We start from the raw sequence: 13,998 nt of genomic DNA, 5'->3' as shown, positions 1-13,998 counted from the left end.
AGCAGCATTGCGAGCGCCGCGACAGCCCGAGGGCGAGGAAAAAAAAAATCATCGCAGAGGGCAGTCTTCATTTATTCGTTTATCCGTTTCACAGAAGCAAAAACAGATAAACAGAAAAACGAAATCTGAACAGGTATTCATTTTTTCATTTTTTAAGAAGTACAACGGAAAATTAAATCAGAAAAACGTGTTTGATTTGTTGATTTACCTGTAGAAAAAGGTAAAAAGAAAAAAAAGATTTAAATTTCTGTTTTTGTGATTTATCATTATTTCATTCCTGACAGAATTATCTACCAATGATTGTATTTCTGTTTGAAATGCCAAAAATGGAAACAGTATTTTAATCAATATTCTGTTTTTCCTTTTTCTGTTTCACAAACGGAAAAACGAATTGTCTGAATGTACCTTGATTCAGTGTGACATGTTGTTCTCTGAAAAGCAGCCACCCCACTGCACCAAAAATAATAAACTTCTGATTCTCTGTGAGCTGATAGCTGGACATTTCTTGATACACCGTGCCTACTTTGTACCGTAGGTGGCGGCAGAAAACTTTTATTACCGGTACACTTCGCACAACTTGCGGCACTGTACCTCTCGAGCTCGCGTCCAATCGATTTTTCAGTAATACAGTAACATAAGTAGAGATCTCTCGTTCGTCGCGCAATCCTCGCACTGCTGAGCTATCGCTACGTGCCTGCGAGTACTCCTTTCTCTTGATTTGGGAATTTGGAGAACATAAAACCTGGAACGATATCAACCCAATCGTGTCCTTTTCTTATGAACGGATCAACGGCTTATCTGGGAAATTTTAATTGGATTGTCTAACCACCAATTTCGTAAGTTGTCACATCTTGACTCATTCAAAATTATCACGTTTTTCTCACTATCTCTCTCGGTCATCAAACTGGTGGCTGACCCGTAACACTACTTCGTACTTTTGAAAGTGTTTGGTGTATCGTGCGTGAAGGAGTAAGCTGTGTGTGAGTGAGGGAAGGTTAGAGCTAGTCGGGGCCCCTCCCAGGCCGGGTGTCTCCTCGGCAACCCACCCGTCGATGTCTGCCTGGCCTACGCCGTAGGCCTTGGACGTCAAGCAAATGTCGCTGAGTTCTAGAATCTAGTTCTGCATCAGATCAATGCAGTACAAATTTGCTCTGCACTCTAGTTTATAGTGAAAGTAAAAAAAAAAAAGACTTTCATACTAAGTAAATGTAGAAAGAGTAATTATATCTAACGTTAGATCTAGCTTTTAGTACGATTAGCAGTGCATGAGTGTAGCCATAATTAAAAACCATAAACTTTAGTGCTCACAGCTTCAAAAGAGGAGTGTGGAAGATTCTGCCACTGCTTTTAATTGTGTGTTTGATTTCATTTTGGGGGTAAATAAACCTAAAGGGCAAAGGGCCAAGGCTTGTGATTGTGTGCCTGACAAAAAGTCTAGCATCCTATTGGCATCTATTCCTATTCTCTGGTTTTGATATTGATGACTTCATATTCCTAGTTTTTAATCGCAATGCTGGACCCATAGAGTCTAATCAAGTTTTAAATTGTAATATTATAATTATAGACCTACTGGAAGTCGGGAGAACTTACTAAGTCTTTTTTTTTCATGTTTCTGTCAGATGATTTTTGTACTTTGCCATGCATATCATATCAACTCAGAGTTGTTGGAAAATAAAAAGAGAAAAATCTCCTAGGTATCATATAACACTGATGCAATGGAAGTGTAACCTTCAATTTATTGAACCATTTAAATGTAAAATTAGACAAAAAGATCCGTCTGTCCAGAGGACTCTTTTATATTTTGCCATCAACGCTGTCCTCCGTAGGGGATCCGTGAAGCCAGACGCAGTCTCCGTAGAACATTCCCCGACGGACAGATACAGACCGATCTTTCGGTCAAATGTAAAATGAGCTTCTTTTGTGATTAAAATGCAAAAACTTCAGAGAATAATCAAACCAAACATCACAGAACAGTTATCATCATGTGATGTATGACATCTTGAATTTTACCAATGCCATCTTCTGGCAATTACCTTTATATCATTTATTCAAATCCACTAGCTGCTAATTTAATTGATGCAGTTTAGTCACAGATTACACTGGCTAAAATGATAGTTTCATGAGTTGGTGAAATGTATACACATTGCAGCCATGTCATTCTAGTAGCTATAGACTCCTAATGATCCTCAAAAAAAAAAAGAAAAAAAAAAGAGAGAAAAGAAACCACACCCAAACTCAACCCCTCTGTTTCCCTCCTTTCATTTTGTAGATACTGCTGAAAGGATAGTTGCTTTGCAACAGAATTACATCTAGATCTACAATGCAGTAATTTGTGTGTGTGTGTGTTTTATTTGATTGGTCTTAGTGTCCAATACTAGTAGTCCAAGAGTGGAGAAAATAGTACGATGTACTTCATTTTCATAATACCGTACATGTATACTGTATCATTTGTGTTAACAAAAAAAAAATTAAAAAAAATGTTTGCTTGAAGTGAAAGAGCAATTAAGAAGTCATTTAAACAGTAGTGAGAGCAGTATGAAATGAAAAAGAAAGTACTTGTTTGATGTTTCAGATACACTGTGTAGGCCTAGCTTATGTTTCTCAAGTCTCTAGAGAAATGACCCTTTACAAGTTGACGAGCATGATGATATAACATGTCTTATGATGTTTGACATACCAATACATTTTGCAAGTTTTTGAGTCATGACCTTTCAAAACTTGATCCAGACATACACGGTAAGAAACGTGAAATGTTACAGGAAGAACCAACAGACTGTAATCTCTGCTAATTCATCTCTTGATTCCCCCCCCCCCCCATTTAGCAGAATTAGGCCTTAATTCATACAAAAGTATACATTGTACAAATCAGTATCTGTAGGCTGCTATTGATAGAAGGAAGTTGTACAATTAGTACTGTGACCTTCGAGGAAGTGATAAAAGCACTAGATTAACAAAGGTTAGCATTATCTCTTCAACCATTTAAGGAATGTTGGCTTAAAAAACTGTCGACTTCTTTTCCTTTAAAATGCTTGAAACCTGTAACTTTGTCCTGACTAACTTCCTGAAAATTCCTCCTCCTGTGGAATTGTAGTGTAGAATCACACAGTGGTTGCCTTATTCCAGGTTACAACTGAATTATTGGTTTGAATGGAAGATGAATGATTCTGTGTGATGATATTGGATTTTTGATACTGAGAAGAAGTAGTCTATAATTGTTGGAAATCTGACAACCGTTGCTAGACTATAGAGGCATCACAGTCACCATACCATGAAAAATACATGGATTTACTTTTATCGCGGAAACTTACTTTGATGTTATTCAGGTTTGAGAAAGCAATAGTCAAACAGCTTGCCACTGAAAAACCCTCTTGATCATAATACACACGAGATGTTTACAGAAGTACGGTAGTGAAAGTTCTGTGGCAGATTTCACTTGAGCTGTAATTGGTATTTGACACCACTATCTGTTTCGTGCATTATTTCACTAAATTTATTTCACTTTGCTACAAACAATTCTACTACATTGTAAGTATCAAATTTCCTAAGAAATGAAAGATCCTAGTAAGAGGCCTTCTGAACTTTAATACAATTGGATATCATCCCTGAACTTGCCTTGGAACATGTTTCTTGGAATCATGTACTTGTAATTCATTTTGTGTGTTTGGTTTACTACAGTATTAAGCTATAGAAATTAGTTATTCCCTGGAATGAGGAATGATATGAATTGTACAAGGGTCACTTGTGTACAAACTTCTTGTTTTACCTGTGCTATCTTTAACACCGTGCCTCAAGTAGAATAGATTTATGGAAGAATTCTTAAATGATGACAAGAGACTTGTTTTTATTTCCGTCGACTCGTTATGCTTATGATTAAATGCTGAATGCTGTTTTCATTTTTGTATCAAACCATTGTTTTTGCATTAGTTGGTATTGTTTGTACCACCATCATTGTCTAGAGGCTAACATCTTTCTGCTCACATTTCCCCATTTTTCCATTGCTTTTCCTTTTTTTTTAAAAATGTAGGTCAGGAAGAGACTGAATACTGCATGAGGACGACTTTATACCAAGAAGCTATGTTTTGCTGCAGGTAGTATTTTGAATTCCTCTGCCACAGCTGTGTTTGGACAGGCAGCCTTCTTCTGCGAGAGAAATATCACAACACGTTTTATAGCTTTGCCTTGAAACGCAACCAAGATATCAAAAACAGTAACTCCTAGTCAATTCAGAGAGGATGGAGTTCCATTTAAGAACTTCTGAAAGTGGCCTTTGGCTACTGGTTCTTGTGGCTGGTGTTCTAGTGATGAATGTGAATGCAGCCAATGTCAATAACGATGGGAACGTCACCTACGGGCCATTGCCAGCAGGTGAGGGCTACTCCACACCGGCAACCTTTGACGAAGGGTCTTTCCCTCTGCCAACCACGTGGGATTTCATAGGAAATTTTCTACAAACTGTATCACCTGGTTCTCCACCATATGGTAAGTATTCCTGTAGTATGCAGTTCAAGCTTGCATGTTTATTGAAACTAGATTCATTGTACTAACTTGTCTTTTTGATCAAAAACCCATTTAAAGTGATATGTACCGGTAATAATTCATTGTTGTTGTTTTTGTCATTCAGTCTTGTGAAAAAATATACAAAGTAGTCTGGTTCAAAGCTGAGGGGCCTGCTGAACAAAGAAAACCTTGTGACATTAAATTACAACTGTACTTTCCACAATTGTAAATAGTAATAGCAGTAGCATGTCAAAGACTATTGAACAGATGGAAGCATTGAAATGTATAAAGTACCGAAACAATGAATAAAGCATTTACTGTAACTGAGATTGGAAGTTAGAAGTGTTATAAGAATAAAACCATTGAAAACCATTAATAGTAAAAAAGAATTAAGGTTAAAGGTTTTGCCAGTTACAAACTAGCTTTCAAATGAAAATGAGTATAATGACAAATAAAAGAAAAACAAGCAGATTAAGATTGCTTTTTTCAGCTTGAATCATGGACAAGAAGTTTATACAGGTTGCATTGGACATTTTTCTTGCCATGTTTCGTAAGCGATGTGTAAAACTTGACTTAGTAGTCCACTCTTTTAACCATTAACTTGTGACTTCTACACACAGCAACCATTTTGAGCAAGAACCTAATTCTCTCCAAGTGATCTGGTTCATGAACTAACAAGTTTTAGACACTCATTTTGAACTGTCTGTAATGGAAAAAAAAAATTGTGTGATTCCATAGTGCTCTGCATCAAGTGCTCTTTGGTGGCCAAATGTGCATCTAGGGATAAAAATCAACAGCTCACTCAATTGGAAATGATGCCATTTGTGCATGCTCCAACTTTAGGCCAATTTCTGGAGTGTACCACTTTCATGCTGTTGGAGACATACATTGTATATATCTGGTGTACCTAGTAAGTTTGTAAAATCAGGCTAATTTCCCCAGCCATGAAAAAAAGTTTTTAATAGCTCGCTGAAAGTACACTGTATGCTCTCTGTTCAGAAAGATCTGGGGCTTGTTTTGTTAGGGATTCTTGTGGTTGAGATAATGTACACATGAGAGATATGTACAGGCTTGTAACTGTAAGTGTCCTTGATGTCAAGCTACACTGTAGCAAGTTTGAATTAAGATCATCGTCAAAGGATGAGCCTTGAGATGTGCATACAGAATACATGAATCTGAAACCCTAGAAACATGATGCCTTTGGATGCAGCACATTACAAACTGCTGACGTCAAAGGAATCATGTCACGAGACTGCACTGTTCTGTCTGATGGTCTGGTTCTGTGTACACAGCCGTGCAATAATAGCAATGCATATTCCAGTTTCCCCAAGTGTGTCAATAATCTCATGTCTGTGTCTTGGTATTGTTTCCTTATTTGTATTTTTGAGGGTATCATGCAATTAAGAAGAGTTTGATTTCTTCCACTTTACATAGGAACTAAAGGATATGTTTCTTTTTAGTGATAGAGCAGTATCTACACGTAATTCCTCTGAGCTCTCATGAACCACACTCCAACCTTAACCCAGTTCCTAAGCAGTTCAACTCAGGAAAAACAATTACCGGTACCAGCAAAAAAGAGGGGAAAAATGCACTTGTAAGTGTTTTGTAGTATTCAGAAAATGCTAGCCTCTTCTGTCAGTGCAGTTGCACTCAAATAAAGATCAGATTGATTTTCTTTCATCTTTATTCTCGGATCATGATTGTCATCAAACTTTTGCTCGATATACAGTGTAGATATAATAGATAGTGATCAAAAGTTGTATGATATCCATTATCCTAGGATAATGCCTGAAGATAAAGGAAAATCAATTTTATAGTGTTGCATAAATCATTCTTTTGCCTTGTACTCCAACATGTGCATTCTTGTGATCATGATCTACAGTATATATGTGTATAAAAGAAGTCTGTCAAGACTACAAAACTAGACAGTTAAAGGGCAGATAGGATTGTCTCTGAGTCGGGAGACCTATTTTGATACACACAATGTGCACAAGTGTGTCATTGATAAAGATGACTGGATTTCATGTTTTATAATCACTCTCTGATACTAGTCCATAATATGCATTGAGAATAATATTCAATGTGCCAAAGTGCCATAAATTCTGTAACAATTCTCTGCTATTTTTCTTCAAAATGCTTGGATCCGCCAACAAAAAGAGCTTCAAAACCAAGATTCCATAAACGTCATCATCTGTAACTCACTGCTGAATTAGAAACATGATTTACAAAAGACATTGGAATGCACAATACCCTAAAACTGAACATAACTTGCATGTTTCTACTTGTAAATATAATGTTTTTTGTTAATCATAAAACATGCATTATATATTGCATTGTGTAGGCCCTTAAACAAAATACACTGAGATCAAGATCTTTAACAATTCTTTCTTCTTCTGCTCTGTAGGTGGGTCACACAATAACTGGCATACTTAAAAAGCAGCCAAGTTGCTGCAGATCGTGCCCAAGGATTGTACATGAATGTTTAACCATTAATGTACAGCGTGACACTATTGAATGCTGTGCAGAGTACAATAGGGGTTTGTCGGTTGTGGTCTGATTGGTCCCATACAAAAACTGTATGGAAATTGATGAATCCCAAAGGGGAACAAGTTAAAAGTCTACATTTTTAAGACATACAATGAAGTCATAAAGCAAGGGTACTTTGTCACTCACAAGGAGGTTTTAAATTAAACTCCAATATTCAGGTACCACATGTTATTTTCTGTCATGGTTATCAATATAAAATACATGTAAAAATAGTTGATGCCTCACACTGTGAAAGATTCTATGCAATAGGAAAAGCTGATATAGTGCCCAGTAATTAGAATTCTGAAAGTAACATTTAGATTCTTACTGTCAATTTCTATTTGATATGAAATGACAGATGGGTGCTTGAAATTTCAAGAAGATGATCCATAAAGTGGTAAATGAGTGATTATCCGAAAATATCAACTACATATTTTCACTGGACAGAGAAAGACAAACTGTTCTCAGAAGTAATGAATGTTGTTGAGAGGGAGGTGAAATCAGACATACAAACTGTACCTAGTCACCTGTCTTCATTCATCTACAGTATATGGTGCAGACCTCTGAACCATTCTGAATTTAAAGGAAAGAATCTGATCCAAGTTTTGACTATTCCCAGCTCTTGTTTCTAATTCTATAGGAGTTTCCTATTTTTTCTTGATAATTTCACTACACACTCCTATGGGAACTGCTCTTTCTTTCCTACTTTTGAGCCAAACCATCCCTCTTTTTCAGTCAAAAGCATAAAAAGGTTTGTTAAAGGCATATTATATATTTAAAGGCTTTTCCCCAACAATTCCAAAGATCTGGAAGAACTTAATTGCTCAAGAAGTGCAGCTGAACTAATCCATTGGAACAGTTGAAAATTCCTGCATGATTTGAGATCTGAAACAAAGAAATTCGTGACAATACCCCTAGATATTTTAGGAGAGAGATGTTTGTAATTAAGTTCAGTTATGCGTGAAGCAGTTATTTGCCCATCAGCAAGGGCTGGCTTCTTTGCTCTTTTGTCATTTTCCTTACAAATTAAATTATTCATTCATTGATAAAATATGATTTGTTTTAAGGTTAGTGATTTCTTTACCTGAAACCAATTAAAGAAATCTCTGTTTTTTCTTTTAATCTTCTGTACCCACCAAGAAAATATTTGCACAACACCATTGTCATATGGCTGACACAGACTTTGTGAGCTTCCCATAGGACAGTACATGACCTACAATAATTGTACTATCATTCATTTGGTGAAGTGTTTTTAGAACTGCCAATGTATCACTGGTACATTCTTTATCTCACATATCTTTACACACAGTTTCTATTCTTTGTCTTGCTTCATTTTTTTTTTTTTTTTTTGGGGGGGGGTTGTGGTATTGTTCATTTGCAGTGCTAAAGGTGTGGTCTGTATGATGAATTTTTATTTCACTCTGACAAATAGTTATTGTAGTCATTATATGTTTAAGCAAAGTTCTTGTCCAGTAAAAGTGACTACTCTTGCAATTATTACTATTTTTTCTCCCAATCATTTGACTTAAATTTGTATGAGAAAATTGTAGAGGTTTCAGAAGTTACAAATTGTACATTGTGTGTAATTTTATCTCGGTTAGTATTCCCATAATATGATGTATGTTCGCTGTGTTTTTTTTCCTTTATCCAGCATACTTTTGCATTTTTTGTGTTTCATTTTTATGTCTTTTCATGTCCACGACTATTAACCTTCATATATTGTCTTCAAAGATGCTTAGAATCTCCTGAGCACTAAGATGGTTCTATTGCAACCCATCTTAAAGATGTCAGATTTCTATTGCAAAGACATATTCACAAGGATGTATGGGATTACCATTCAGTGCCATAGGATACAAACTTGACCAAAATTCTCAAGTTGCAGCTGTATAGAAGAAAAAGAAGAAGAAGAAGAAGAAGAAGAAGAAGAAGAAGATGATGAAAAGAAATGCAATATGAATAGATCAACCCTGAACAGTTTTCAGAAACAGGGTGTGGTTTACAGATGTACGTACAGCAGCTGTACATCCTACTCTGAAGCTTAAATGGCTTCTCAAAATATATGACCTTGAAGATGTGCCCTACCCCTTCTTGTTTCCTGCTACACTTGTAGGCTGTTGGAGATGATAAAATTGTACAAAGCCTGCATCTAGTACAGACCTTAAAGGGATCGTATAGTTTTGGTTGAGACCTAATTTCTGGTTTCTAACATTTTTTTGGTGAGATAATGAGAAACCACTTATGAAATATGAAAGAGCATGTATATTTTCCATGAAGAATTCAACGTTTATTTGATGAAAATTGGTTTTGAAATGGCTGAGATAATATCCAAAACAGAGTGATTCTAATAAAGTGTGGGACCCACATTACGATCGCTTTGTTTTACTTTGTTTTTGGATGTTTCAGTCATTCCAAACCCGATTTTCATCAAATAAACTTTGAATTCCTCTCAAAATGGTATGCTCTGTACTATTTCATAAGTGTTTTCTTGGTATCTCGCAAAAAGTTAAAAGCCCAAATCTCATCTCCACCAATACTGTACCATTCCTTTAACACTGTGTTCAGCAAGTCTGGAAGGCAACATGAAATTGTTCTGACATGTTTTTTTTTTTCTCAAACTCTGATGAACAAGATGGACAATGTATTTTCATTTACAGCACTAGGAAGTACAATATCTAGATATGACTTATGAGAGACATCAATACTACATAGTTTTGGAGTTTAAACATACTGATCATAATTACAATCTAGGAAAGCATGAAATTGGGATACTGGTATATTTCTTGGGTTAATCTGTCATGGTTCTTTTGTGAAAGCAGCTGCGCAGTTGAAAAAAGAAATAACTCTTAATACTTTGTAGATATACAAAGGAAATGTGTTTCAAATGTGACAAACACAGTGCATAGATTAGCCTACAGATTTCACATTAATCGGACCCAAATTTGTGTCAATACTAGAATGTACATGTTTGACAAATAATCATTACACCATTTTTTCTGTCACATTGTGGTAATATCATTAGCTGTTCAACATATTATGTTACATTTTGTTAGTTGTTTCCTTTCTATTTTTGAATAAAATTATTAATTACGACCGATCCCAATTAAATTTGTAATCGGTTCTGTAACTATGGTAGTGAACATCCTGTTCTTGTAGAATAAGGGTTACTTTGAAGGGCATATTAAAATAAAAGCTGTTTTATCCATTTAATCCTGTCACATATTTGTTGTTTTTCCGGTAACACTGTAAATAATACATTCAGTGCATTGCTGTCCCAGATTCCATAAGCCATGAAACTTGGCATGATGTTCAGTGTATTGGACTGATGGCATGTAAGTGGGCCAAACATTTCAACGTACAACAGAAAGCTATTAAAATGTATTTGCAATATGATTCTGGTTTAGTTACTGAAGATTTTGTCTCTTCTAGTAAGCTCTGACTTCATAAAATATTGCACTGTCGTTTACATTATTTTATGTTTACGTACGTGTGGTTTGTGTAGTTACATGGCACTCGATTCAGCGCGTATATTTGTAGCCTGGTAGTTGCAGATATGAAGAATGTGTTTCGTAGTGTTGGCCCATCCCGCTGTCTGGAAACCTTTGGCGTAATTAGTGTTCACCCCCCTTTCCTGGGCTGATGGTGACTCACTACCTTGGCAGCCCCTGTAAGAAGTCGGATTTACATCATAACTCTTTTGAGTTGTGCCTTGTGGCAGGGGGAATTATGAACTTTGGTTGCTGTTGTTGTTGTTGTGTTGTTCTCGTTTGAATGAGGCCAGAAAGATACATCGTATGAGTTTCTCAGACACTTTGTAGATAGGGGAAGAGATAAAGAGTGAATCCCTGTCACTGTGTCAGAAGTGCAGTTACAAGTATGGCACATTAGCATGTTATGTTTACTTTTTTTGTTGAGACACAAGTTACAAGTAGATGGCACATCAGCATGTTTTATACTTTTTTCTTTTTGTTGAGACCCTTCATTCAAATCTTTTCTCAGGGCCCGCAGAATATCACATGAAATATGCTCAATAGGAAACTACATGTACACAAATTGTACATCTTTACACTCCGTTGTAGGTTCTCCCAGAAAATTATAATTATGTACATTGTGATTCTGTGTTACAGTTTTTAGTATAGATCTACAAATTGTATGCATTCCTTCATGTATTTTGTGAGCAATCCTTTTGTAGTTGAACATTGCAGATTATAGCAAAAGAAAAGAAAGTGATCCATTCTGTTACTCTAAACATATGCCAGAGAAGTACATAGATGTACCCTTTTGTATAGCAAATTCTTTCATCATTGTAGAAGTTCCTTATTACAACTTCATTTGCTCATTTGTAGCCCCAACACTTGTCCTCTGTTCTCAATGTAGTTTATACATCTGAATGCAAAGGATACTGTATAGTTTGCATTGATCAAAGTCATGACTGGTAAAAATTCCACTCCCACATGGCGTTCAATTTGACTGTATTTACACAGTATATTCAAGTAGCTCAGAAAAATGATACAAACAGAGTTGTACAGGAGTTTAGTCATAATTTAAGAGAAAATGGAAAGTTGTGGAGCTTGAAAGTTTGACTTAAAGGGAAGATAAACCTCAAGAGCAATGTAGATTGAGTGAAAGCAGCAACATTAGTAGAACACATCAGTGAAAGTTTGAAGAAAATCGGACAATCGATGCAAAAGTCATGAATTTTTAAAACTTTGGTGTTGGAACCGCTGGATGAGGAGACTACTAGAGGTTATGACGTATGAGTGGACAACAATACCAAGAAAATATAAAGAAAATTCTACAAAAATCCATTTTTCATGAAAATTATAAATTCCATCAACTTGATATTGACATTATGTTAAGGGTAGCAATTATTCCCCCTGCTTTCTGAAAGCGGTTGGTCCATTGCTCTTTCATAATTCTAGAAAAATGAATTTTTGTTGAATTTCCTTTATATTTTCTTTGTATTGTTGTCCACTCATACGTCATATCCTCTAGTAGTCTCCTCATCCAGCGGTTCCAACACCAAAACTTTAAAAATTCATAACTTTTGCATCGATTGTCCAATTTTCCTCAAACTTTCACTGATGCGTTCTACTAATGTTGCTGCTTTCACTCAATCCACATTGCTCTTTGGGTTTACCTTCCCTTTAATTTTATGAAATATATATGGGTACAGTCTCACAATCACATAATTGCAAATTTATAAAGATGATATGTTGTCTCCTTTTTGATGAGCCAAACTTGATTCCTATGCATCTACAATTGTACTTTTAATATTGTATCAATTGCAATACTCCAAAATTTATGACTTACAGGGGGAAAGACTTGTGCTGCATTACCAACCAAACCAAGTGGTGTCAAGTTTCTTTTTAATATTCTTTATACCTGTTACACGTGTAGCATTCCTTTCAAACATATTCCCCATAGCGTTGATGTTTGATGATGATGGTGCCACTTTTTAGATCTCATATAAATCAGCTGGTATAAGCTTTACATTGTACTCGATATCCTTTGGATTACATCTAGTCTAAAAACAAAATTGCAGTTTGCTTATCTGTTTGATACATGAGGCATGTCTAATTGAAAAGATCTGGGAGAAAGATTACATTAATTAGGACTATTGCAGCATTTGAATGGAAATAAGTAGGCTTTTTAGAAGCCTTGTCTGGCCCAGGGAATTTCAGTACCCTGGACAATTTTTTACACAAAGCCATCAGGTGATCTGTATATCTACACATTGTACATCCTGTGTTCCTCACTGTAAATGAAATAAGAATATTGTAGAAATTAAAATTTTCACACTATTCTGCTCATCAAAAAACTCGCATGAAAATAAAAGCACGCCATTTTCTTTTTTGCTTGTTCATATGAAATACTACTTCATGTTCTGATATAGTTGAATAAAAAATAGGTGGAAATCATGCTAAACTTTGTACGTGTACCTGGCTGAGCACGAAAAAAATTGCATGTGTGAAAATTTCCACTTTTAGCATGCATAATAAAGATAGAAAGGAAAGTCATGCCTGGTACTGAATACGTTGAGTTCATGCAGTGTCTGCTGGGGAATTCTGTTACATGTACATGCTCTTGTCATGCTGATTTTGTGATGCTCCATGTATGTCACTTTTAAGCTGGATTGCAATCACACTATCTTTAGACCAACACACTGATATCATGCCACCAAACTGTCTATTCAGTGTTTATCATAAATAGAACCCTGCTTCACAGTTTGGCTATGTAAGCTCAAGTGATGACTTTTATCAGTAATTCAGACCCCGTTTACAGTGCGAGGCTCGGCCGCGGCCCGGCCCAGCCCCGCTTCAGTGTAAATGCGCAAAAGGCCAAATGCGAGGCCAAAATTGGCCTTGCATTTGGCCTCGCTCTGGAGGTGGTCTCGGCCGCGGCTGAGCCGAGGCCGAGCCCGGCCTTTTCTCAGTGTAAACGCAAACTGGGCCAAATGCGCGGCCAATTTTAGTCTGGCTTCCAAACCCTCTGCCTGTACTATTTCGCTAATCAGGATATTAACCCCCTCAACGTCGAAAACTAGCGTAGTTTAAGGTGGTTTTGTCCTGCAAAGGATTTTTTTCCTTCGACAAAGGCGACTTCGTTGCCACGGTATTCAACTGGCAAAGGGTCTGAAAATCAGACAATACCAAATTGCATTTGTTTACAAGCAGAGCGCCACTACGACAAAATATTGAAAGGTTTGAATTAAAAGCGCGGCCGAGCCCAGCAGTGTAAACGGACAAAATTGCGGGGCTCGGCCGCGCAATTGAGTCCGGGCTCGGCCACGGCCGAGCTGCGGCCGAGCTGCGGCCGAGCCCGGCCCCGCACTGTAAACGGGGTCTCAGTTTAAAAATGGTTCTCTCACTGACTGTGAGGTAGGGACCAAGCAAGTTCGGTACTAGAACTGGCATATGGAGCAGTTTCAGTTATGTACCTATTTGTACAATGTGTGTCAGTGTGCATGTGAACACA

At 36.7% G+C, this 13,998-nt stretch overlaps 1 protein-coding gene across 1 annotated transcript in view; it reads left to right on the top strand.

The window, feature by feature from the left end:
* Window positions 1–681: 681 nt before the first annotated feature.
* The window catches only part of LOC139739910 (prominin-1-A-like), an 89,326-nt gene continuing 76,009 nt past the window's right edge, over window positions 682–13,998 (top strand). Inside the window, exons 1-2 of the mRNA XM_071650511.1 lie at window positions 682–836; window positions 4,025–4,479. Coding sequence (XP_071506612.1) covers window positions 4,233–4,479 — 247 coding nt within the window. The 5' untranslated portion in view covers window positions 682–836; window positions 4,025–4,232. The remainder of the gene's footprint in view (window positions 837–4,024; window positions 4,480–13,998) is intronic.

This window comes from Diadema antillarum, unplaced genomic scaffold, assembly GCF_040938485.1.
Source record: "Diadema antillarum isolate AM-2024a unplaced genomic scaffold, OU_Dant_1.0 seq00000821_RagTag, whole genome shotgun sequence".
In the NCBI taxonomy this organism is placed as follows: domain Eukaryota; kingdom Metazoa; phylum Echinodermata; class Echinoidea; order Diadematoida; family Diadematidae; genus Diadema; species Diadema antillarum.
Note: the sequence above shows the minus strand (reverse complement) of the source record. Positions and strands in the feature narration are given on the sequence as shown.